Genomic DNA, 23,866 nt, shown 5'->3' on the forward strand with positions numbered 1-23,866 from the left:
AGGTATCTGCGTGTACACATGGATTGGGGGGGAAAAATGACATTTCCAATATCTCTTTTGTGAGTAACTCACTGAAGGTTTTAATTTTGTTCTGCCTGGAAGTTTACAAACAGAACTAGGCTCCAACTTAGTGCATCCAGTAAAAGCTTTCACCCAATACATCACCTATACACTGGATATAACTAGTCTCAAAATGTTGCAATCATCGCCAGAAGGTGGATGAGCTGAAAATGGATGGGTAATCCTCAGTTCACCAAACACTAAAATCTCCCTGTGTCTTCTTGGAAAGCTGCAGGGTCAACTGGTGCTATAGCTGGACTGTAGGCATTCTGGACTTGAAGTGTAGCTTTGTCGACTATGTTTTGGACAATGTGTGTTTTCTCATCAGACTGCACCCAGTTAGCAATCGCACCTGTCCAGGCATTCTGTCACACAATCTAAGCAGTGTAGCGCCATTTGTGTATGTTAATTTGGTCCAATTAATCTCCTAGAGCATATTTATACTGATTGATCATGCCATAACATTTTAGGGCACTAGAAAGTTGTGTTTTCTTCTGATGTCAGTGATTTAGGCTGTTTGTTAGGTGATTATCACACAAATCCTCCACACACAAGTTGTCCTCTTGTGGATGTTGTATGGCATTGCACAACAGAACATGATTCTTTATATTGTGTACCTTATGTGTTTGCAATTTCTGCTATTTTTGCACCAGTAAAACACCATGAAGCCACAGTGTTATCGCTTCTGTGTTTGCCTGTTTTTCTTAAGCCCTTTACCTTAAAGGAAAACCAGCTCAGTTCATAATATTATGGTTAAATCACTTAAATGCTCTTTCAGAGTTTCAGGATGTATTCTGTCATTACTTCTTGGATAGTGGAAAAAGTACAAAACATCCAGATTTGTCTTCCTTTTGGCAACTCGAATCATTATTTATTTAAAAGTGTTAAAATAATAAAATAAAACATTGTATCACTCACACAGCCTTTGCCTCCTTTTCACATAAAAATAGATGCAGTGAAGTATTAGTACCCATACAATGTAGTAGTGACCTCTTCTGAGGAGGAAAACTAATTGGTGTGCCTTTAATCTTCACCATCTCATTTATAATGGCCATAGTTAACAGATGAATGCTAATCCCTAAGGCTGCTCTCTGCTAGGGGGCAATGGCGGCAGATTGTACCTGTCCCTTACCTGATTGGCTAGACACGAGGGGTCAGGTTTCACCAGAACAGGTGCAGAACCTGTTGTTTATTTAACAAGGTTGGCAGCTGCTGCTCTGGAGCAATTAAAGGCTGTGTTGCTAAGGACGAGATTGCCAGGTGCTCTTCATCCTATGAGCCGCCACCTCCTCGAGTCAGCAGGCCTGAGCGCAGAGCGAGCACCTGCCAGCCTCCCCTCGCAGACCTCAGGCAATTACTCATCTCCTTCCACATTTTGTAAACTTGAGTCAGTAACACCAAGGAAACATGGCAATAAATAAGCTCCAGCATTCCTTGTCTACTCTTTCCTTTAGTTTCAATTATTGCTTCCCACTGTACATTTTCAGTACTTTGGTAATTCTGCAAGTTCCTTGTGCTCATCAAATGCATGTGCTTTGCTTTTCCATGCTTTTTGCTTTTCACACAGACAGCCTGTGTCATGGTTTACCAGCACACTCTGTACCACAGTTATCTTGCTTGAATGAGGTAATACTCAATATACACTGCAAATAAAATATAGAAGCGGCAGCAAACACAGGATTTAGATATTGTCAAGAAAGTTACTTTATGAAGAAGGTTATTAATAAGCAGGGTAGATGGAGGGGTTTATGAAAGGCAAATAGTGCATTTTATGTGCTGACAGAAATAGGTGCTACAACCACTATTAAATTCATAAGAATAAAAAGTGCCTCACAATAAACTATTGAATATGTATATACATATGTATATGTATATGTATGTATATGTGTATATATGTATATATTCTCATTTAAATATGTATAGACTGTGTTTTTCTCAACATTTCTCAAAAGCACAATGTTGCACGACTGGAAAATGGAAAATGAAAAAAAAAAAACAGCACAAACCCTGCCTCGACTATATCAACAACCTTTAGGATAAAGTTGGTTGAGATGTTCAGCACAAAATAAATGATTGTTTTGGAGATCTAAATGTTTGAAAGAGCGGGAAGCTTCAAAACACTGACCTCTGTGAATATTTGTATTTTTCCTTTCATTTAACCACTAAAATGTGTGTGTTTGCTGGTTAAATTATATTTACATGGTTTGTGTTTCTCTTATATATTTATTTTTCACGCAGGGTTGTTGAACCTCTGGTGTTTCCCCAGACACTCAAGGTTTTCCAGTGGCTCTGGATCCCTACAGGTATTCTTCTGGTAAGACTCCGCTCTGCACATTAGAAATATAAAGCATGTCCAAAAGTGCTGTATAAATTCAAACAATGTTTATTAAATATTAAAGTACTAAGCAAACACATGTTCTCAAACTCCCTATCTTTGCCATAATTTCATATGCTTTTTTAAACTGTTCAAAAACACAGTTCTCAAATCACTGCTGCACCATCTACTACGGACACAGAAAGCTCAGAAATCACTATTGTGCATGAGATAGAGGAGCCGTGGCAAACCCATCTAAGGGACTTTAATGTAAATATTGGGCAGCAATTTATCTGCTAAGAAATTATATTTTCAGAAATTACATTACTAGCAGGTAATTCCACTTATCTTTTTTCTCAGATATGTGTCTAGTTGCCCATAATGTATTCATGCCTATGGCAAATCTTAGTACAATATTTAACTGATTATGACATCCATTTGGGAAACAAGTTGTAGAAAAACATCATAATCCATTTCTCAAAGATTTACGCCATTGATATCCTAAAAGTTTGTCTTCAAGTGTCACATTTCAGTGTCCTCCCTTTTTCTTCACATGTATATTTTTCTGTCCCCTATGTTCGTGAGAAGATACATCATGATTCTGTTCAATACTACAGGGGAAGTGAGTTCACTGATCATCTGTCTCAGGGCCTTCTAGTCATCCCTACACATATTCATCCTCAAGGACATTTAATAAATAGATTACATAAGTGGTCTTACATTTAATTATGGATTTTGAGTAGTTTTGCACTATGCACAATGCCTACATTTATAGCAACTACCACTATGAAAATACATTGATTAGTTATTTGTGGAAAAAATGCACTGTACATCAAACTTTTTTTAGACTAAGTCCTAAGACTTAAGACTAAGACTTGTATCAAAGAATAAATTGCAATTTCTAAATTCTAAATATCTGAATTGATGGAAGCAGTCTGTTGTCCAGGGGCTAGAGCCGATGGCTGAAATCACAGAATTCGGCATTTGAAGCTGAATTTAACATTTAATTAAAATGAATAATACTATTTTATATTCTAAAATGTGGTTTTGCATGAGCTATTTTATTCCTTAAGCTATTTCTTAACATGGAACACAACCGCACAGCAATAATTGTTTAGCAGTACACCAAATTTGATTGCATATTGCTCATTAATTGCATGCAAAGTTGAATCGCTAACTTAAACTGTAGCTAAGTAGCACTCTATATATGCAGTTCTGTGCCACCTTATAATTTGTGAAATCATTAGATAGAGTATCTTCTCTATGGATGTGTTTCATATATACGTGTCTCTGGTTATTTGAATGGCTGTACACAATACTAATAGACACAGCATTGCAAACAGTAATGCATATTCCAGGTTTGGGGTTCAACCATTTGGATGAGATAATAATTCCCTATCATGGATTAGGAATAGATAGATAATGAAGTGTCTGGGTGCATTGGTAAAGCTTTCCTTGGTCTGGCATGTTGTACTAGGTCTCTGTAATAACAGCCTCTAGGGAATGAGGCACATTTGTTGCCGGAGATGTGAGTCATTCCCTGTTGGCACTGCAATTTGAACAGCAGTCCACTGTTCTCCTTAAGAGACAGAGCTGGAAAATGTGTTATTTTAGCCTCAGGAACACTTCAGAGAACACTGCCAAATACATTCCTTTTCAGATTGTCCTGATTCAGGTTAATGTAGTTAGCCACCAAAGGTTTAGAGAAGTCAAAAGTCGTTCGTCAATAGGGGTCACACAGGCCCTTTTTTCAGTGCTCGGTACACTAGCATGTTCACTGGAAACAAACAAACCACAGGATGTGAATGTGGTAGCTGTTTCACAAATGCCTTTTTTAACCACAACTTGTTAAGGATTGCATCTCAGTGTGGTCTGGTATATTGCACAGTTAATGTACCTAGAAAGGTATACTTTTAAGCATAACAGTTTACATTTAGTGAAATTTTTTAATTGGTAGATTCCTACAGAATCTCAAAGAAACCAGACACATGCAGTTAAATTGTTTTTGTTCTGTGTGTAAATGTAAAATGTAAAAATTGTTAATGACTACATAAATAAATAAACTCCATTCTTTCAAGTAAAATAAACTGAACATATCCAGGGAGATTAATTCTAAAGCTAGGATCAATCATAAATGATCAAAGTATTAACAAGGGCATTTTATAATTCCTGTTTATCGAATCACAAAACATGCGTATAGTTAAATATCTTAATGAGAGATCAATAGAGATAAATGTGAAAGCAAGGATTTCATATAAAAGCAAGTACATAAAACTGAAAACTAAATGCACTGCTTTAGAACGCTAGCTTGAGGAATACGTTAAACACAAGAGCTGGAGCTGGAGAGCAGGCAGAGCAGCAAATTCAGTTTGGGCACTGCATTTTAAGGAGAAATAATACGAACGCTGATTGGCTTACTTCCAGCTATGGGCCACAGTCTGGGCCTTCGTGGTACGTTCCTCATTGGTGGATCTCACATAGATAGATACATCGCCTTCTGATTGGCTGCTCATCAGGATGCTGTCATAGGATATATGACCTCATGTCGTCTTTGTAACATGCAGTGATGGCGATTGACACCTTCAACTAAAATAAATTCATTATATTCATTCAAATTAAATATGTTTTGATATATGTGTGGTGCATGTATTTAAAGTGTATAGGTATACTTCATAAGAAAGTTTACAAATGAGAGGAGGCCATTGGACCAATCGTGCTCGTTTGGTGTCCATTAATAACTAAGTGATCCAAGGATACTATCCAGTCTATTTTTAAATGTTCCCAAATTTTCAGCTTCAACCACATTGCTGGGGAGTTTGTTCCAGATTGTGACGACTCTCTGTGTGAAGAAGTGTCTCCTGTTTTCTGTCTTGAATGCCTTGAAGCCCAATTTCCATTTGTGTCCCCAGGTGCGTGTGTCCCTGCTGATCTGGAAAAGCTCCTCTGGTTTGATGTGGTTGATGCTTTTCATGATTTTGAAGACTTGAGTCAAGTCCCCACTTAGTCTCCTCTGTTCCAGGGTGAAAAGGTTCAGTTCCCTCAGTCTCTCAGTAGGACATTCCCTTCAGACCTGGAATAAGTCTGGTTGCTCTCCTCTGAACTGCCTCTAGAGCAGCGATATCTTTCTTGAAGTGTGGAGCCCAGAACTGTCCACAGTATCCAGATGAGCTCTAACTAGTGCATTGTACAGTATTAACATTACTGCCCCTGTTCTCAATTCTACACTTTTGACAATATACCCTAACATTCGGTTTGACATTTTTATTGCTTCCCCACATTGTTTGGATGGAGAAAGTGAGGAGTCCACATAGACTCCTAGGTCTTTCTCATGCGTTACTTCATCTAGTTCTATTCCTCCCATAGTGTAATTATAGTGGACATTTTTGTTACCTGCATGTATTACATTGCACTTGTCCACATTGAATTTCATCTGCCAGGTGTCGGCCCACAACTGAATATTATCTAAGTCCCTCTGAATAGCCTGTGCTGCCGAGATTGTATCTGCTGAGCCACCTATTTTAGAATCACCTGCAAATTTGACAAGTTTGCTAACTATCCCAGAGTCCAGATCATTAATATAGATTTTGAAAGAGCACAGGCCCTAGTACTGATCCCTGTGGAACTCCACTAACAACCTCACTCCAGTTAGAAGCAACTCCTCTAATCGACACCCTCTGTTTCCTATACATCAACCAGTTCATAATCCATCTACTTACATTACCCTGAATGCCTACAGCTTCCAATTTGAGGATCAGTCTTTGGTGTGGAACCTAAATTAGTAAGACATGATCTGCCTGGTCTAAACCCATGTTGACTATCTCCAAGACTATGGTTTTCATTAAGATGCTCCTCTATTTTCAGTCTAATAACTTTTTCCAACATTTTACAAGTAATGCAGGTGAGACTGATCGGTCTGTAATTTCCTGGCTCAGTTTTGTCCTCTTTCTTGTGGATTGGTTTGACATTTGTCGTCTTCCAGTCAGTTGGCACATCCCCTGTTCTAAGTGTCATTTGGAATATTTTAGTTAGTGGCCTATAAATAATTTCCTTCATTTCTTTAAGTACTGTTGGAAATTTATACTTCAAGGTATAAATCAATTGATTTAAAAAGATATGTGCATATGTTGAAAGGTGCAAAGCTATTGTTTGTTTTTCTCTGTGCTATAGAGAAACTAAAAGCACTTGCCAAGTTTGCAATATACAAGCATTGATAAAACCTCCCCTACCCTGGAAAAACTCTACAGTCCATGTGTTTTGCTGGCATCCTGCATCCCCTGTACATTTAATTACATGTATTAGGGGTAGTGGCTGAGTATTATAGAAAATTGAATCAAAGTGAAGCATTTGGAAACACTCAGGATTATTTAATTTATAAACAAGTCCTATTTTATAGAGCCATTTCAATCTAAGTTAAAATATTCGAGTTTCACAGGTATCTAAGTCAGTATCTGAAAGAAAGCTTAAATGTTTCTGTAAAGGAATCTGAAACAAGTTTATAATGAACAAATTAACTAGAATGCATTGCTTCTCCTAGCCTTGCATTAAACAATATAAAGTATTTGTTTGGCATTTCACCCAGTAAGCCATTGAGACAAGCTTGACTGGTAATAATTGGAGTTCCATGTGTGTGTCTCATGGGGGCAGTTGTGCAAATGGAGAATGGATACATGGAGATACACTGAGCCTTGTTCTGCATAAGCACTGTTGACAGCGTTTGGCTTTGAGAATTAAATGGGACTGGTGTATCATGAGGCTTGATTTCCTTGCAAACTGGACCCACCAAAGCCAACTTCCACGAGTTAAAAATTGTGATTATGCACATCTTCCATCAAGAGCAAATGCTACCAAAAAAAATCAATGCATAATTATCTTAGCTGGATCCTTGATTTTCAACAAATACAGCTTAGAATGTTTTTTTTTTTTACAATAAAAAAGTCCTTTGGTGGATAATGCAAAATGCTGTTACTATGACATATGTTATGTACTTTGTTCCCCGTGACTGAATATATTACAAAGTGAGCTATCTTTTATATTATTCATATGTGTATTAATTATACTTTTTCTGAATACATGATAAAGTAATAAGCTAACTGTTTCACTTTTCGTCACACAACAGTTTTGGAAAATGTAACCCCACATGGCACATCACCACACATATTTATAAAAGAACCATGATTTAGTTGGATTGATCCCTCATTGGTGGCCCCCTCATCACATTTCATGGATTCTCCTACCATTTCTATGCAGATGATGCCGAGATCGTCCTGTCTTTTCCCTCTTCAAACCCCCACATCCCCTCTCGCCTCTTACTGTCTGTCAGCTATTTTCTCCCAAATAAGTATAAACAAAACAAAAGAGTATATGTATATCCCACCAGCAGTTACAAGTGTGAATGAGCACACCACACCAATAGACTCCATAGACAAAATCGGTCACGCAAATGAAATAGAAATAAAGAAGAAATCCCAAGTAATTGAAATATAAATGACCACCAGAAGACACTGTATCCAGATGATATATCCAATGTGCTTCCTGCTTTAAAAACAGTTCAATATTCTCACCTCAACACGGATTCCTATTATGACCCAATTTAATTATATCAACCTGAGATCTTTTACCAGAGAGCTTTAAATACACATTGGGTGCGATCCTTTTTCTCATATAGATTTTTGGGATTACGCACCACTGTATATTTTTATTTTTGAATTTGCTTTGTGTCACATGGACCTATATTATATATTCTGAAGTTCTATTTAATATGAAGATATGATACTATACTGTTCCCTGGCAGAATCTTATCACTATCAGTTTCCAAGTCAACTTCTGTCAGTAGCACATAGATATTTTCTTTCTGAGAGCCGAGAGGAAACTGAGTGAACTGCTGTCCAGGGAAAACAGGTGAATCTTATCAATCACAAATATGTATTGTGAGTAAGGGAACAGACACGCACATGAGTATATAACTCAAATTCATCAAAGTGCCCTTAATTTAACAGTGAACAAAATAAAACAAGGAACAATTTAAACAGAAGTGCAAAGAATAAAAAAGCAACAGTATATAATACCATGCTATATGAACAAAGTTAATAATAAACTAATTCAAGTGAAAAAGTGCCATCATTTGTGAAACGGTTATGAAAGAACATATTGGGACTAGCACTATTAATGCTGATGAACCCAAGAAAAACCCAACCTGCAAAATGGTACATTTCAGTCTTTTTAAATGTATATTCACTATTGAGATGTTGTTAATGCCTGAGCATCATAAAAGTAATAACAAAACAGTCAGTTCTGGATGAGATAATTATACATATGCTTTCAGTGACACCAGCTGTTTTCACAATGCAGTTTAAATGTCCACACTGTAAATACAGAATTATAGCCTTAGCTATGCACACAGACATACACACACACACACACATACATACATGCACACACAAATAGATACTTACTATAATTATAAATAACACAATACCTTGATTCAAGCCTCGTTTCCATAGTTATGTCTTTCTTTCAACCTAAATAAAAAGATTACCTTCAGTAGCTAATTGCAAGCAATGAATTTAAATAGCTTTTTATTTGTTACAAACATGAGCACTTGTTAACTAGCAAGTAAACATTTTGGAGGTTAGCTTTATTACTTGGCACTTCTATGCTCATAAATCTTTGGAAAGGCCCCATTCAGCTGGGTTACGTAAGATCTAAGAATTCAGATTTCATTTCTAAAATGAAGGCCAGTTGATATTCAACAAGCCAAGCTTTTGCTACACAACATTCTCCTCAAAATCGATCGGTTGAAATTAGGAAAGCTGTGAGATATAAAAGATAAATGCACTTCTATTTTTTAAAGAGTGATGGTTCATATATTGTTCATGTCTAACTGAACAAGTAGCGGAGGATTTCAAGAATATAATTATTTTTCTTATCACTGGTAACATCTTGGCTTTATATTCTACAAATGTGTCATTTAAACAGAGTTCTGTTCAAGATGGTGATGGCGCCAAGGTGTGTCCTCTGATCATTATCAGAAAAGACAAAAGACTCCACTGCATTTGGCTTTTAATTCCTTACAACATGTGTTGTGTCCGCAGCTGCAGGAAACAGTAGAGGAGGCTAAGTGTTTATTTATCTTACCAACCTGGCTTTGCAGGAGAGCAAAATCATAGGATGTTATAGCAAATTGTGGCTTGTGGATGTATAGTTGAAAGAAATATGGAGCATTCTTATTCTGCTGTAAACAACTCAGTCATTCACGATTGAAATGTAGCAATTTAAGTTCTATCCTGTGCTTTAAAATGTTTGTTTTTCTTCTGCCAGGAAATGAAAATGTTATTCTTAGTTTAACATTGTTGAAGACAGTGACTAGGAACACAACAGCCAAACTTTGCCTATTTGACTATAAGAGCAGGCTGGCAGCTTCGCCCACAGGAAAAATGAAACAAAATACGAAGCACATCACTTACTATCTCCTTTCTCTTTGTACAGAAAGTTTGAGCCTACACACATCTGCATCGTACTGCCATCTCCAGGAATGATCGAGTTTGCGATGCTAAATGAGTTCCTTTCCTCGGGGTGATGACACTACAGAGAGACGAGCTTCGAGAGACCAAAGTATTTGTTCCAACCAGCTGTGTGTCGAATAAAGTAACTGAATTTAGAATTGTAATTCAGATTTTAGTTTTTGTAACTCTTCAGCTCAATACATTGTTGTTGTCTTGTGCCTATGTCAGGATTCTGCACATGTGAATATATATTCACTATATATAGACCTATATATATATTTTCACAATTATTATAAACAATCTGGAGTCTTAAACTAAAACAAATGTAGGCATTCTCTGAAATGTGTGCTTTTAAGAATTCTGTCTCTTTTCACACATTTCAGAGCCACATCTCTGGAGGGTGGACAGATCTGTCTTTCACTGATGGCCCCGTGGGCTGACCGGGGCCTGCTAAGCCACAGTTGTTATTATACAGCAAGCCAAGAAAACATTAAGCACATCCAGCCCTGAGAGTGCTCAGCCAACTGCCCCCTGTGGGGAGTCCTGATCAAAGTCAGTTATGTCATCGCCCATATTCCACCAAGGCTTGTTTGGACAATTGGGCTTCACCTGGAGGCCTTTACTAGTTGAGTCATCTTAGGGCCCCTATATAGTTATTCTTTATTCTCATTAATATTTTTCTATCTTGTCCGTTGTGTATTTTGGTGATTTGCACGACTATTTGTGGTTTATGTTTGTTTTCAACCAAGTGTCCAATATGGCAGGAGGTGCTGTTAGCATTCATTCTTCAGCCAGTAGCTTCTGTATCCCAGACTGGCCTGAATCGTAATGTAGAAGGATATTTCCATTACCTCTTCCTTTGAGACACACACCACATGTGTAAGAAATTATATCCACCACTGAAGCCCTTGTTAATATAGTCACATGACAGCCCAGGTGAACCGTTCTAATTTGCCGAGTCCTTCATTGGGAAAATAAAAAGCAAATGAGCGTCTCCTTTGTGTTTTAATAAATGAACAGACGTTTAGCCCTCTAGGCGTTGCCTTTAAGGATAGTGAAAGAGATCTTGTTTAATGAGTGATTACCTTATATGGGAGCTTAGCTAAATGAACCAGAACCCACATACACATCCAAGAAAATAATATAGTATTGACTATATTCTGCAAATCACATCGAGTGTATATGCATTACCTGTATGCAAAAGAGAAGCTTTTGAAAATATTTATTGAAAATTCAACCACATGTATCTCATTTTACTATTCACATAATCACCAACAGTATCACAAAGGTCCTCATTTAGTTTACTTTAAGCAACAAACGTAAGAAACACTAGAAAATGCATGAATGTGTCCACAATTACAATAGAAAGTGCACATTACTTGGTCACAATCATAGTCAGATATTGTTAAACAGGAACAGCAATATTTATATTTAGATCAACTGCCATCTTATTTTTTTTTCTTTTTCTTATTCTTTTTTTACCAAAACAAATTAAATAGGATTTAACATGTAATAAGGCAAATTTCATATGCACGTAGAAACAATCTGTTAAGCAACATCACTGTAAAAATTAAGTTTTCTAAAGGTCAATTTTTCATCACAAAAGCTGAACAAAAATACTTTCACAACATATAAATCTTTCTACCGAACTCAAAACAAACATCAATAATATGTATATACTCAACAGTATAAAAATATGTTACAGCCCATAAAGTACATCTACAAAAACTGTGAGAACTGCATCCAGTTGCAACAGGTTTGTACCGAATTTAGCATGGAAACTATATATAAATTACTTAAGAAGCATTAAACAGCCTCAATTCATTGCAGTTTGTAATTGAAAAATATACAGAAGAGTGCAAAGATTTCAGATTGTCAATTGCAACCTTGCAACATTCAATATTTTACATCCCACAGGAAAAACAGAACAAATGCCAAAATTAATAAAAGAAAAAAAATATATATATAATAATTTCAAAACAAAGCAGCAGCAATCACAGAGCAAGCTCATGTACTATACCTGTAGAAAAAAAGAGAACATGGCTTCACTTTGATATGTCTTACACAAAGCCTTCACAGGAGTGTGTATAGCTGTATAGTGCTGTATTACTGCAGTGATCAGGAGGGAAAGGGGTATTTTTCTATCTTCTTAGGGACTATTCAATCGACGGACACACTTTCAGTACAGTGATGATAAGAATCATATTCCCTCTCACTCATTACTCACAAGGCTTCCCATTACATCATTTACAACACAGACACAACATTGCACCTGTTGTCCATAGGGTATGCATCTTCCCTGCTTGAGAGGAGATCCTGCCTCTCTGAGGATCAGCCACGTTTACAGTGTTCATGAATCATACCTGTATTGTGTTTCTTTCAAATATTTTGGATCTTCTGATCAATGTAATTAATGGTAGATTGTAAAAATATAGAAACAACTATTCGCCTTGAACCATTCATTCTTACACTGGTGTTCTCTCTTTTGGAAGAACCTTTCCAAATAGTTTCTTGATTTTTCTCTCTTTTTTTCATTAATGAAGTTCCAATTCATCACACACCTCCTGAACATATTGGAAAACTGTGAAAAATGGGTCGTTCCTTTACAGAAAATGCCGGCGGATCAGTTAATAGATACATCCAAAATAATAGATTGTTTAGGAATTGGATTTTGTAGAAATGCCTAAAGAAACGTTCTTGAAACAGACTGGGCACTTTGTTGTTGTTTTTGTAGATTGTTTTAAGCTACCGGATTCTGCCGAATCAATGCCCCGACAGCATATGGCTGCCAATAAGTCAAACGTAGGGTGGAGGTGCCTTGACTCAGACAACTGTGACATTACAGGTACACTATAGAATCTTTACCAGAACACAAATAGATGCATTAACAATTACGGCATGCTTAAAATGTAAAGGTACAGCAGCGTTCACAAACATACAGACTAGTGCAGTCAGCCAAATCGAATGCTAACAGTTAACATATCAAAACATTGGACTGTGGTGATAATGTCCAAAGGGAAAACACTGTTGAAAAAGAAAAAATCTACACAATTTGGAAATGGAGTGTCCAGTGTGAAACATAACACCAAATAATACACTAACATCTAAAGCAGAGGAAAACTGTTCAACGCATAACACTGGTGCATCTGAATGTTAGGTTATCTGTGTAATGTTTTAGACCCACTGGACACAAAGTTCACCACTCATTACACAATACAACCACACGCACACACACACACACACACATGCACACACACACACATATATACATACATACATACATACATACATATATATATATACATATATATAAATATATATGTATAAATATATCCACTTGCATTGTAATATTTCAAGGTTGGAAGGGGCAATCACTCACGCAGAATCCGGTATGTGTGCAAGGTAATTTTTCTCATTAAAAGTACAAGTAATGTAATTGGAAAGGCTTTCTGTGTCCTCCAGATATTTGTAACCTAGTAGTAATTTTTTAAAGAGTTTTGAAGACATTAAAAGAAAAACAAGTCAAAAGTCACAGGGTGGTACAATGGCTACTATACCAGAAATCAATGGTCCCTACAGGGTTAAGTAAACAATTGATTTTCACAAAGTTGGTCCCACATTATCACTACTATACAATAACGCAATTAAACACTGTATTATAAAAGGTATGTTTAAGAAAACAGTCAGTAGCACCCTTCAATAATATTGCACGTGCATATCAGACCTTATCATTTCACATTTTCTTTTAAACTCTTACCCCCTCCCTCACAAAATACATGAGGGAAATCATTTGCATCACTTATTGTGTGGGTCCCATTTGGCTGAAATTAGAAAACCAAAAACAGCTAAACTGTACCTGACAATGTACCAGAGTTTAGTGTCTCAAAACAGCCCGTGGTGTGAGACTGCCTTTGGGGGTAAAGTGTAGCATGGTTTTGCTATGGCAGTCAAACAAAGGGGTTTACAATCACACAAAAAATGAATAAGAAAAAAGGCAAGGAAAAAAATAGAAAGTGCAACCCAAGGGTGGCAAGAAGAAAATGCATAATGAAAACAAATTCAAAGTAAACCCTCTCTGCTCAGGTGTGAGGCTCTCAGAGGTCAGTTCTGCTGTAAGATGAGGCTTTCCAGTTCGTCTGCTGAGCGCAGGAGGAAGGCAGCAGACTCTCGGTAGCCTGCAATAAGTTGCCTGACTGCATTGATTTCAGTGGAGTTGAGCTGCGGCCGTGAACCCGAGCTGCCGGAGGAGCCTGAACTTGGCGCTAATTGTCTCTTCATGCTGAGATCAGTAGGTCCTGGAAAGGAGAAAAAAGAAACAAATTGAATTTAGAATCAGAGTAATTGACAAATTCAAACTGTGTCCACGAGCTAATTTAAAGAAAGCAGTATGTGACAGTATGCAAATGGTTACTAAATTATCTGCTTTAAAATACTGAGGAGGCTTTCTTCTAATCTTTCTGAGGACTGCAACCTTTTTATCTTTTATTTTAATCTTGAAAGGACGAAATAATGACAATTAAGTTAGGGTCTATGTACCCATTAGTTCTAAGATGCAGAAAAAAATGTGCATCTGTTCTATGGATTCCAGCTCTTACTGTCTGGTGAGCTGGGATATTATTCACTGTGTATTTTAGATCCCTTTTTATATTCTAAGGTAGAGATTTTCAAAAGCAATCACAACATGATTGTTTGAGGTCAGCACCCCAGTGCCCCCCCACCAACCCATCTTCTAATTCAACCATACAGTCTGTTAATTAGACAGTTGTGTCATTTGCATTGCACATAGTTAATTGCCTGCAGTTCTGCCTTGCTTCTTGTTTCATTTTACAGATTCATTCTCTACACACTGCCTTTTTTTCCATGCACCAGTTTCAATGGTAGAAATAAATACTGCGTACGTACAAGATATTAATGATTTAATTTCATAGATTGACACTGCTGCATGTAGGGATCTCCTACCTGTTTCTCTGTGCCAGCGCCAAGCAAGCAGACTACGTATCACAGAGATCTATTGCTCCATAAAAACACTGACAATCGACATTTTGTCTAATTGAGAATTTTGAATTTTGAAATAATTGAATTGTTAATGTGGCCATGAATTGAATAATAATTAAAAGTCCTACTGCTTATTACAAAGAACACAAGTGTCTGTACATGTATGTAAATGCATAGATAAGTGACAAAAGCTGTGCATTGTTTTGGGCAAACAAAAATCTATTTGCAAACCAAAGGCCTTCCTGATATTTGGATATGTTATCAATGGGTTAGTTTTCAAATTTGTTAAATTTTTCCTCTGTACATGTTTGACAAACTGTAGTATTTAAAACCTGGTGCATTGTAAGTAGACACGCAGGACAGAAACTTGATTTTCTTGCTTTAGGGTGACAAGAACTAATCCTCAATGAAGAGCAAATAATTCTTGCAAGTACTACCACACCGGCACGTTCCAGTCTGTTGTAAACTGAGCCTTCAAACCAAAACAAACATTAACACAGCAAATGAGCTACAATGTAAACTAATAAAGTCACTACTAGTGCTGCAGGAGTAAAGAGAAAAGATAGGAAAGTAAGCAATTGCTCTTCATACTCACAAATGACTGGGTACCGTATTTTTTGAAATATATTATATAATCAGTTTGTAAAGCAATAAAAAGAAACAGAGCACACAACCACACACGTATTTGTGTCTGTAGTAGTGGAGGCCATGCAGTGTTTGCCTCATGCAGTGAATGTCCCCAGACACTCCCAGATACACTCTCACACTTGGCATTTTGCACTGTGTACCACAAATACACCAAGAAGCTGTGACCTTCCCAGGGACTTGGATCTGGCCCTTGGCTGAGAGAGGCCAGAGTAAGCAGAAGACATTTCTTGTTGTCTGTTCTTAGTTTTACTAACAAAAATGAAAGATAAGCACTATGTGTTTGCAGTGTAAAATACTACCACTATTGCAACTACAATCATAATTATAATACTGGATGGATTGAGAACATTTACTGGTACCAGAACACCAATCTCACCCATCCCAGTTATGCATGTAACCACTTCCTCTAAAGGTTTTGGGAATCTTAAAGGTACAGGATTGTGTTTATAATATAATATAATATAATATATTTCTGCAATCATGCAGTTTTATATTTTTCACAAATATATTTTTTTAATTGAACTCTGATTACAAATTCCTTCTCATTATAACTGTAAATGACTGAAGCACTCTATAATGCTGCAAACCTAAACTGAAACAGGAGATCATAATGTCAGACATCAGTTTGTCAGAAGTCCATAAAGAGTCTGCACTGCAATAGCAATGCTTCTGCATGGTCACACTTAGGCCTTCACACTTGAGTTGGCCTGACTGTGGACAGTTGGTGAAGCAGTGTTGGTGCCGAGTCTGGCCAGTCCTGCTCGCCTCTTCAATACCAGCTTTACGAGGGGGAAAGAGCTATTACAGTGCCAGCAACAATACCACGCACAGCTGAGCAGCTCAGCCTAAAACCTACACCTTAAAAATAAACTTCAAACCTACATGCCATGCAAAGCAAATTGAGAGTAATTAACAATGATGATTGGGGTTCCACTTGATACTCACACAGAAAATAAATCTAAATATTCTTGTTAAGAGTTAAATAAATAAATGAGCTATGTGTATTCTGTACAATACACCTTGCTTTTAATTGATTAATTAAAAAAATATATATGTTACTGTTACTGAACTACAGAGAATTTAAATTAAAAACAGGTTTGTTTATGTAAGACAGATATCACACAGATTTGTACTGTTCAAGCCTTGGGCTGCTGCAATGAAGGACCTAAGAAAATGTCAGTTGGGTATGAAGATTAAAACATTAAGAAAGTAACCTTGCTGTAAATGTGCACTGTAAAAAAGTTTGCCTGTATATTACTGTATTATTATGGTATGTAACTGTAAATCACCCAGTGTCTAGTTCATGGTATGCAAGAATCACACAATCACAAAATACATGTTTGTATCTTCCCTGGTAACATAGGGTCTTCTAATGTCTCAGTGGGTATGAGGGTGCCATTACTAATGTGGAAGATTGTAGGTTCAAATCCCAGCCAGCCAAAGTTGTGCCAAACTCTAATGCTCCAGGGAAAAGGGCTACAAAATGTCTAAAAAAGTGATATGCTGGGCACAACCCTTGCTATGAAGAAGAGGGGAGGTCAGGAAAGTGTGCATGATGAAAACAACAACATACAAAAATCTGGTTTCACAGTGTTGTACTAGAAGAATCACAGTAAACACGATTACAACATTTTACAGTAGCTCAAAATATTTTACAGGAAAATGTTAACTGTGGAATAATATTTATAGTTGTACGCTGTGTTTATAAAAGTAGCACGTAAATAATTTCTGATATAAATAAAGCAAATTTTAATCTTGAGATTTGAGAATGAAGTAATTTGTATGTTAAAATTAATTTATCTTTCAATCATATTTGTTAAACGAGGAAAAACATCTCTGAATGATAATTTAGTTGAGTTGATTTTAAACTATTGTATAACTGATTAATTTGAAGACATTTGGACATTAATTTAAGATAAATATTTTCCATTTTAAGATAAATCTGTAAATAACATAGAGATAACATTCATGTTTTAAATGTAATACCTATACGGTATCCATTTCTGGTATTACTTCTGGCATATTTAGAAACAATTTAAAGAATGTTTCTTACTATTTCAAAATATATGAATATTGAATTTTGATATATGAATAAATGATTAGTTTGGACATAATGCAAATATAACAGCAGACTTTCATAAAGGGATGGACATGTCGGCCTAACAACCTCATTATGCCAAGGCCAAGAGAACAAGCAATAAGAAAAGTCTATCTGTAATGTTAAGAATTTAATTAGCTATCTATGTAGCAGTTATGAATGTACACTACTTAGAGAGTGAAATAAACTCATATGTGAATGCAAGGGCTCTTTCACACCTAGTTCACTTGCACATAATTCAAATTGTGGTTTATTTGCAAATTAACTTTTTTTTTAGGTTTGTTTCAAACCAGGAAATTTAACGAACTTTAATTTCTATGAAATTTACTTAGTTTGTGTAGTCCACTTGCATCTTCTTTCAGACCAGAATTATATTGGTTTATAATAATAATAATAATAATAATAATAATAATAATAATAATAATAATAATAATACATTGAGAATATTTGACATGCTGTGGTCTTACTCTACCTTTTTTTATTTGCTATATTTATTGTACAACTGCAGAAGAAACAGCACATAACAAGATATTTTTGCATAGACTATTTCAGTGAAGACATGTACTGCACTCTCAGGTAATAGTTTGTAGGACGTCAATGAAGCGACAGACCTGGGCAATTCCTTTGTATTTCAGTACGTCACTTCCACAGTTTAGTTCGCTGGGGAGTGGTTATTTTTCAAGTGGACTGGAATTTGCTTTGACATTGCGGAAGGATTGGTGGAACAATGTTGCAAACTTCCGAGTTCACATTCAAACTAACCGAGACAACTCCTTCCTAGTGGTCTCAGTCCATTTGGTTTGATCCACATCCTGGCGTGATTACATCACTGTCAGAGGATTCACATATATCTCCAAATGATAGGTGTGAAAAGACCCTAAGTTGTATTATTTTGCAAGAAAAAGGACATCCATCAAAAAATCTAGCCAGTAGATATACACTGTGTATTATCCCTAGAAACATAACAGGGTTATCATAACCTGATTCCAAAAGCCAGGAAAAGATATACAGGGAGAACAAAACAAACAGAAAAAAGATTCAAATGTAAACAGGCCTGCTAGCAGGTGTGCAGGTGGGTTGAGTTACAGCAGAACTATGAAATGTGAACAGGGTGTTAATCAGGATGGCGCATCAAGTTCATTCTATAACTTTTAAAATAGGTGTCTGACAGGGGTCTCTTTGTCTTGAACAATAGTGGAAAAATAAACAGTACTGAATAAGATCAGCACAAAATATCACAAAACGGTCTCCATGCATATTTTTTGATTTTTTGAACAAAAATTAAAACTGATTGTGATTTCTCACCCTCTCTTATTCTCTTATTTTTCAGATGACCATAAACCCAATTTAGCTAATTTTTTCTTGACATTTTACAGCCCACGGTTTTATTGGTTCTTTACCACGTCTGCTTTTCCCTTTAAAGCTGTTTTGCATTCTACAACAGAAGCAGCCAAATGGGAACGCATACCGCCTATGTCATCTAGAAATATATAACTTTACACACAACTAAATAATTCACAATATAAACAACCTGGAATTTAATTCAAGTTTTGTTGAGTTTTCTAAAAAATCTGGTTATGTAATTTAATTGTGCATTTATTGTATTATAATTCTGTGGTACACTTTCTAAATTTCCCAGCACATGATGAAAGGCTGGAAGGTAGCATATTTAAATTGAATTATTTTCTGACCTAAAAAGTGCCAAACTCAATGTTCCTTTCAATATTACTGGAAGGTTCTAAGTTTAAAAGGGGAATTACTTATACGGCATTTTATTATTATGATTATTATGATTATTATTAACCATTAACTAATATTAGTTATCTGTGATGGATCATTTTAAAACTTAGGAAAGTAAAGCCAAGAACATAGTACCTCACAGATGTCTTAAAATATCTCTATTTGAATCAAGATAAAGTGAGCTCTCTTATTAGCAATGCTTGCATTGAGACTCATTATTTAAGCCATAGCTTGCAGAAAAAAAGCAAAGCACTACCATCTGGAGTATATATAAACACTATGATAGAGTGACGTATTCTGGTATTTGAGTCGTGAGGAAAACAAAGGTGAAATAATGGGCTGCAGCTGAATTTTACCATTTAAAATGTATACAGATTTACAGCCCTATTCCCTTTATGATGTGTTATTATTAGCTGCCACATTACTACTTTAGTAGCCTTTCATTATTATTATTAATAACAATAATAATAATAGTCCAAGTGACGTTTCCCCACACTATGAATTTGAACATGTATTTCTTTTCTTTTATTTTCATATCGTGTCCTGTGTAAATCAGTGTTTTGGATTGAATTTCTTATGAAAACAATCAACAAAATCTTAACATCAAAGGTTATGGGAACACCTAAAAGGGTTAAATTGGCTTTTCTGTAGCTCCTGATTATAAATCAGTTATTGCCAGTGCCCCATAAACATGCACAGCATCCTTGTCTATAAGGTCAGTCTGAATGACACAGGGATTTACATTTCCTGTGGAATAAATGGAAATGCCCCAAACTCTTGATTACCAGTGCCAACCCTGATTAAACGTATGCATGATAGACATGTATAAATGGCTTCAGTGACATCAATCACAATCATTCAAATGGAAAGGTTTCTGAAATACAGATTTTTCAAGTTGCCCTGGAATAGAAACATTCCAACATCCCAGTTTCCGTAATATGTTCAAAAAATTGCTGTATTTGATATGTCATGTTTTACTTCAATCTCCAAGTCTGCTGAGCTGGACATGCTTAGACTGCACTGGTGAACATAGGTCAGTAAAGCTCCTGAAAAATAAACAGATTCTAAAGATCCTGTGAACAGATTATGTTATGATAGCCCTTTGTATTGATCACTATAAAATTGTTGATCATTACTATAAAATCCAATACAGTACAATACAGCTACCAAACCTGACCAGATATACTAGAAACTAAACTATTCACGACTCACCAAAACAAAGTTTACCACTTTAGCACTGACCAATGACAGAGCAGATAACGGTGGCTGGTAATTGGCACCTGCAGTATTAGCATCCTTGCCTATATTTCAGATTCATAGCTTATTTTTGGTTAAATGTATACAGTAATGTTAAAGTATAATGTTAAAACAGAAATTGAATTGAATTTTAATACACCAGCTGCATTGGTTCAGTGCTATAAATTCCTGACTTTTTATTTGACGTCTGTGTGCATATTATGTATATGATGCTCCATTACTAGGGCTGCTGTGAGTGGAAAAGCACTTCAGCAGTTCATCTGGTACTTGAGCTTTCTCACTGAACAAGGAGTCACGTGACCTCTCACACCATGTACTGAAAACATTCTGTCCACTGTTTGAGGGGAATGCTTTCTTGGGATAATGGAACAAACCAATTAAGAGGTTTAGATTCAACTAAATAACAGCATTATGTGTGTATTGTTACATTTTTCAGTTTATCAGACAACTTCAAGAATATCAGAGAGCAAATACAAAATTTCAAGAACTGATTTCACAGATCGAAACACCACGCATTCCCTAATGTGCCAACCCTGACAAGGTGAAACAACCTTGCTAGTGAAGTAAGAGTTGTACTGCTACTAGCTGAGGGTGCGTTATACTTTATATAATACAAATACATTCAGCATATTAAAATCATACACAAAGCAACAAATGTCTATTTCTATACAAATTTCGTAATTAATTTAAAGCAAAAACATTAAATATTACAGCAGATCAGGCACTTCAGCTACGAAGTAATACAAATCATGGAAACTGGCATGGCAGAATATTTGAAAGTTGGAATACACTTTCACAACAATTTGAAGTTGCTCAAGAAGAATAAAACAAGATTTAGTCATCTGCGGTTACAGGTGTACATGTTGTTTTATATTGTTTTATCGCTCTGTGTGTTTATGAAATGTATTAAAGAAAGTATAAAAACACTGAATGACCATAAACCCCATTTAACCAAGTGAAAAGCACTAACAGATGTAGAAAGAAGATAGTGAGACAGCAATGAAAGCAGTTCAACTGGGTATAATTAAAGTCCAATCTATGTTTCAGTTACACATTAATGGAATAGGACTGAGGAGTATATTGAAGTTAAGTACAGGAAATTTATCCTGAGGCTTTACACATTTAAAGGACTTGTAACAGACATAGAAACAATATATATTAAATACCCAAACTTACAAAACAAGAATATGACTTGTTACTAAAATATGTACTCTGAAATGGAAATGTGAATGATTTATAAATATTCAAATGTCATTGCCTTAACTAAGCACTGATTTGCTTATGTCTGTAACTTTGACATGCAGTATTAATGCTCTCTCTCTCACACACAACACAGACGTGCACACCCACACACACACACACACACACACACGCACACGCACACACACACACACCCACACACACACACACACACACACACACACACACAAACACACAAACACACACACAGAGCATTGTGTTGCTTCCGAGTCTACTGGAGATCCAGTCACCAAGTGTGACCAATCAGAACACTTTAAAGAGGGATTCTGTTCCCATGGGTTCAACAACTTGCCAGTGTCTGTTGATCACATTCATAGAGGCTCTGGTTTCAATAAAACTGGGGCCTTCAGCAAAGAGATCCTTCTTTGCTTCCATTCCTCTTATATATTTTATTTTGTTTTTGGATTTGTTTAGTTAAAATTGTGAAACAGGAAATTGGCAAGTTAAAACTGGTGATAATAGGGGTTTAAAAAGCATGATATAAATATAAAGAATATACACTTGTACGTCTGTGGGAGCCAGCTTTTCTGTGTCCTTTGCAGAGAAAGTGCAATGTGCATCATCTCATATATATGTATATATGTTATGTACGCTCTGTTGCAATATGCACATTTTTCAGTCTGCCCTGCAGCAGCAATGAAGGCTTATGCTTCAGTAAATTAAAAAAGGGATACATTCAGTATAAAATATAACTTTATTAAAAATGAATTTTTGATTTAGAGCAGTGATCCTTCATTTAACTCTTTTGAAAGAACTAATCATTTTAAAAGGAGGATGTTTTCAAATTAACTCAAATCCAGTCATTGCACCTATCAGTCATTATCTCACAGTTGTACAGATGTCTGAGGGCAGTATCATACCACTCATACATGCTGTTACCATGTATCAGTAATGTCATCTTAATTTAATTGCATTTAATGCAGTAGGTCCTTTAATAGTAATAAATAATGTATTTTTGTCCTGTTTTAATGAGCAATTTGATGTGTGATGTTTCTGTTTTTTTTGTGTGTATTTTTTGGGACCTTTTGCTCTAATAAAAAACAGTGAGATTTCAGTGTACTTCAGTGTATGATCATTAACTGCAGTTCTGAGTCTCATTATAACTCTGTTTCTGGCCTTTGTCTATTCTAAAGTAGAAGAATCTGCCTGCCAGGGGACTAATGGTATGTACATCTTGCTCACTGGATGGGTAAAACTTGGTAATGACCCACACATTATAGGAACCATCTCCCCACTCCCTACACTGCATATCTTGGAGTCCAACCAGCACAAACAATATTGCTCAGTTCAAATTCCAATCCATTTATATTCATGGGAAAAGGGTAGTCCTTACTGGGACAGAATAGGAAAAGAAAATCCAATTTTGTACATGTATACTAAGCTGTATTAAGCTACCTAAAGAGTCATGCATGACTTGGCAGACTGTAGCTGGATAGTGAATCGGCTCTCGAAGCAATTGGCTTCTATTAGTGCCTTGTTCTGATAAATCAAAATTCGAACCCCACTTCACAAAACAGGCTAAGTAAGCTGAACTGCACCTCCTGTTTTTCTTCTTTTGGAATTTAAAATTCAAATTGAATACCTTTGATTCACACATTCTCGTATTATTTGTTTTTCTCCAGAATAAATAAAACAAACTTTAATACTAATTAAAACATAAATTAAATAAATAAAATAAATAAAGGAGGGTCTCCATGCTACGGGAAAGTCCATTGGAGGATCTAATCCGCTTTAAACTATTTATCTATTGATCATTAATTAAATTACATAATTAACTAATTATTTGTAAAATAAATACCTATAATGGAATGGAACTTCTGGTATTGGTAATTGGAGAACATATGTACATTTGTGTTTCATATTTTTGTGTTTTGGTTGTGTTATGGTATTAAACAGTATTTTTGAATTTCAAAATGAATAAGATGTTTTAAAGAGTAAAGAGGGATGATTGGCTATTGGCTTTTGTAGATAACTGATTTATAAAATCCAAAC

At 35.9% G+C, this 23,866-nt stretch overlaps 1 protein-coding gene across 3 annotated transcripts in view; it reads right to left on the minus strand.

The window, feature by feature from the left end:
- Positions 1-11,083: 11,083 nt before the first annotated feature.
- The window catches only part of LOC136765816 (nucleolar protein 4), an 82,859-nt gene continuing 70,076 nt past the window's right edge, over positions 11,084-23,866 (minus strand). For all 3 annotated transcript variants that reach the window (XM_066719619.1, XM_066719617.1, XM_066719618.1), the window contains one exon: positions 11,084-14,171. In XM_066719619.1, coding sequence (XP_066575716.1) covers positions 13,978-14,171 — 194 coding nt within the window. In that variant the 3' untranslated portion in view covers positions 11,084-13,977. The remainder of the gene's footprint in view (positions 14,172-23,866) is intronic.

This window comes from Amia ocellicauda, chromosome 2 (assembly GCF_036373705.1).
Source record: "Amia ocellicauda isolate fAmiCal2 chromosome 2, fAmiCal2.hap1, whole genome shotgun sequence".
NCBI classification, from domain to species: domain Eukaryota; kingdom Metazoa; phylum Chordata; class Actinopteri; order Amiiformes; family Amiidae; genus Amia; species Amia ocellicauda.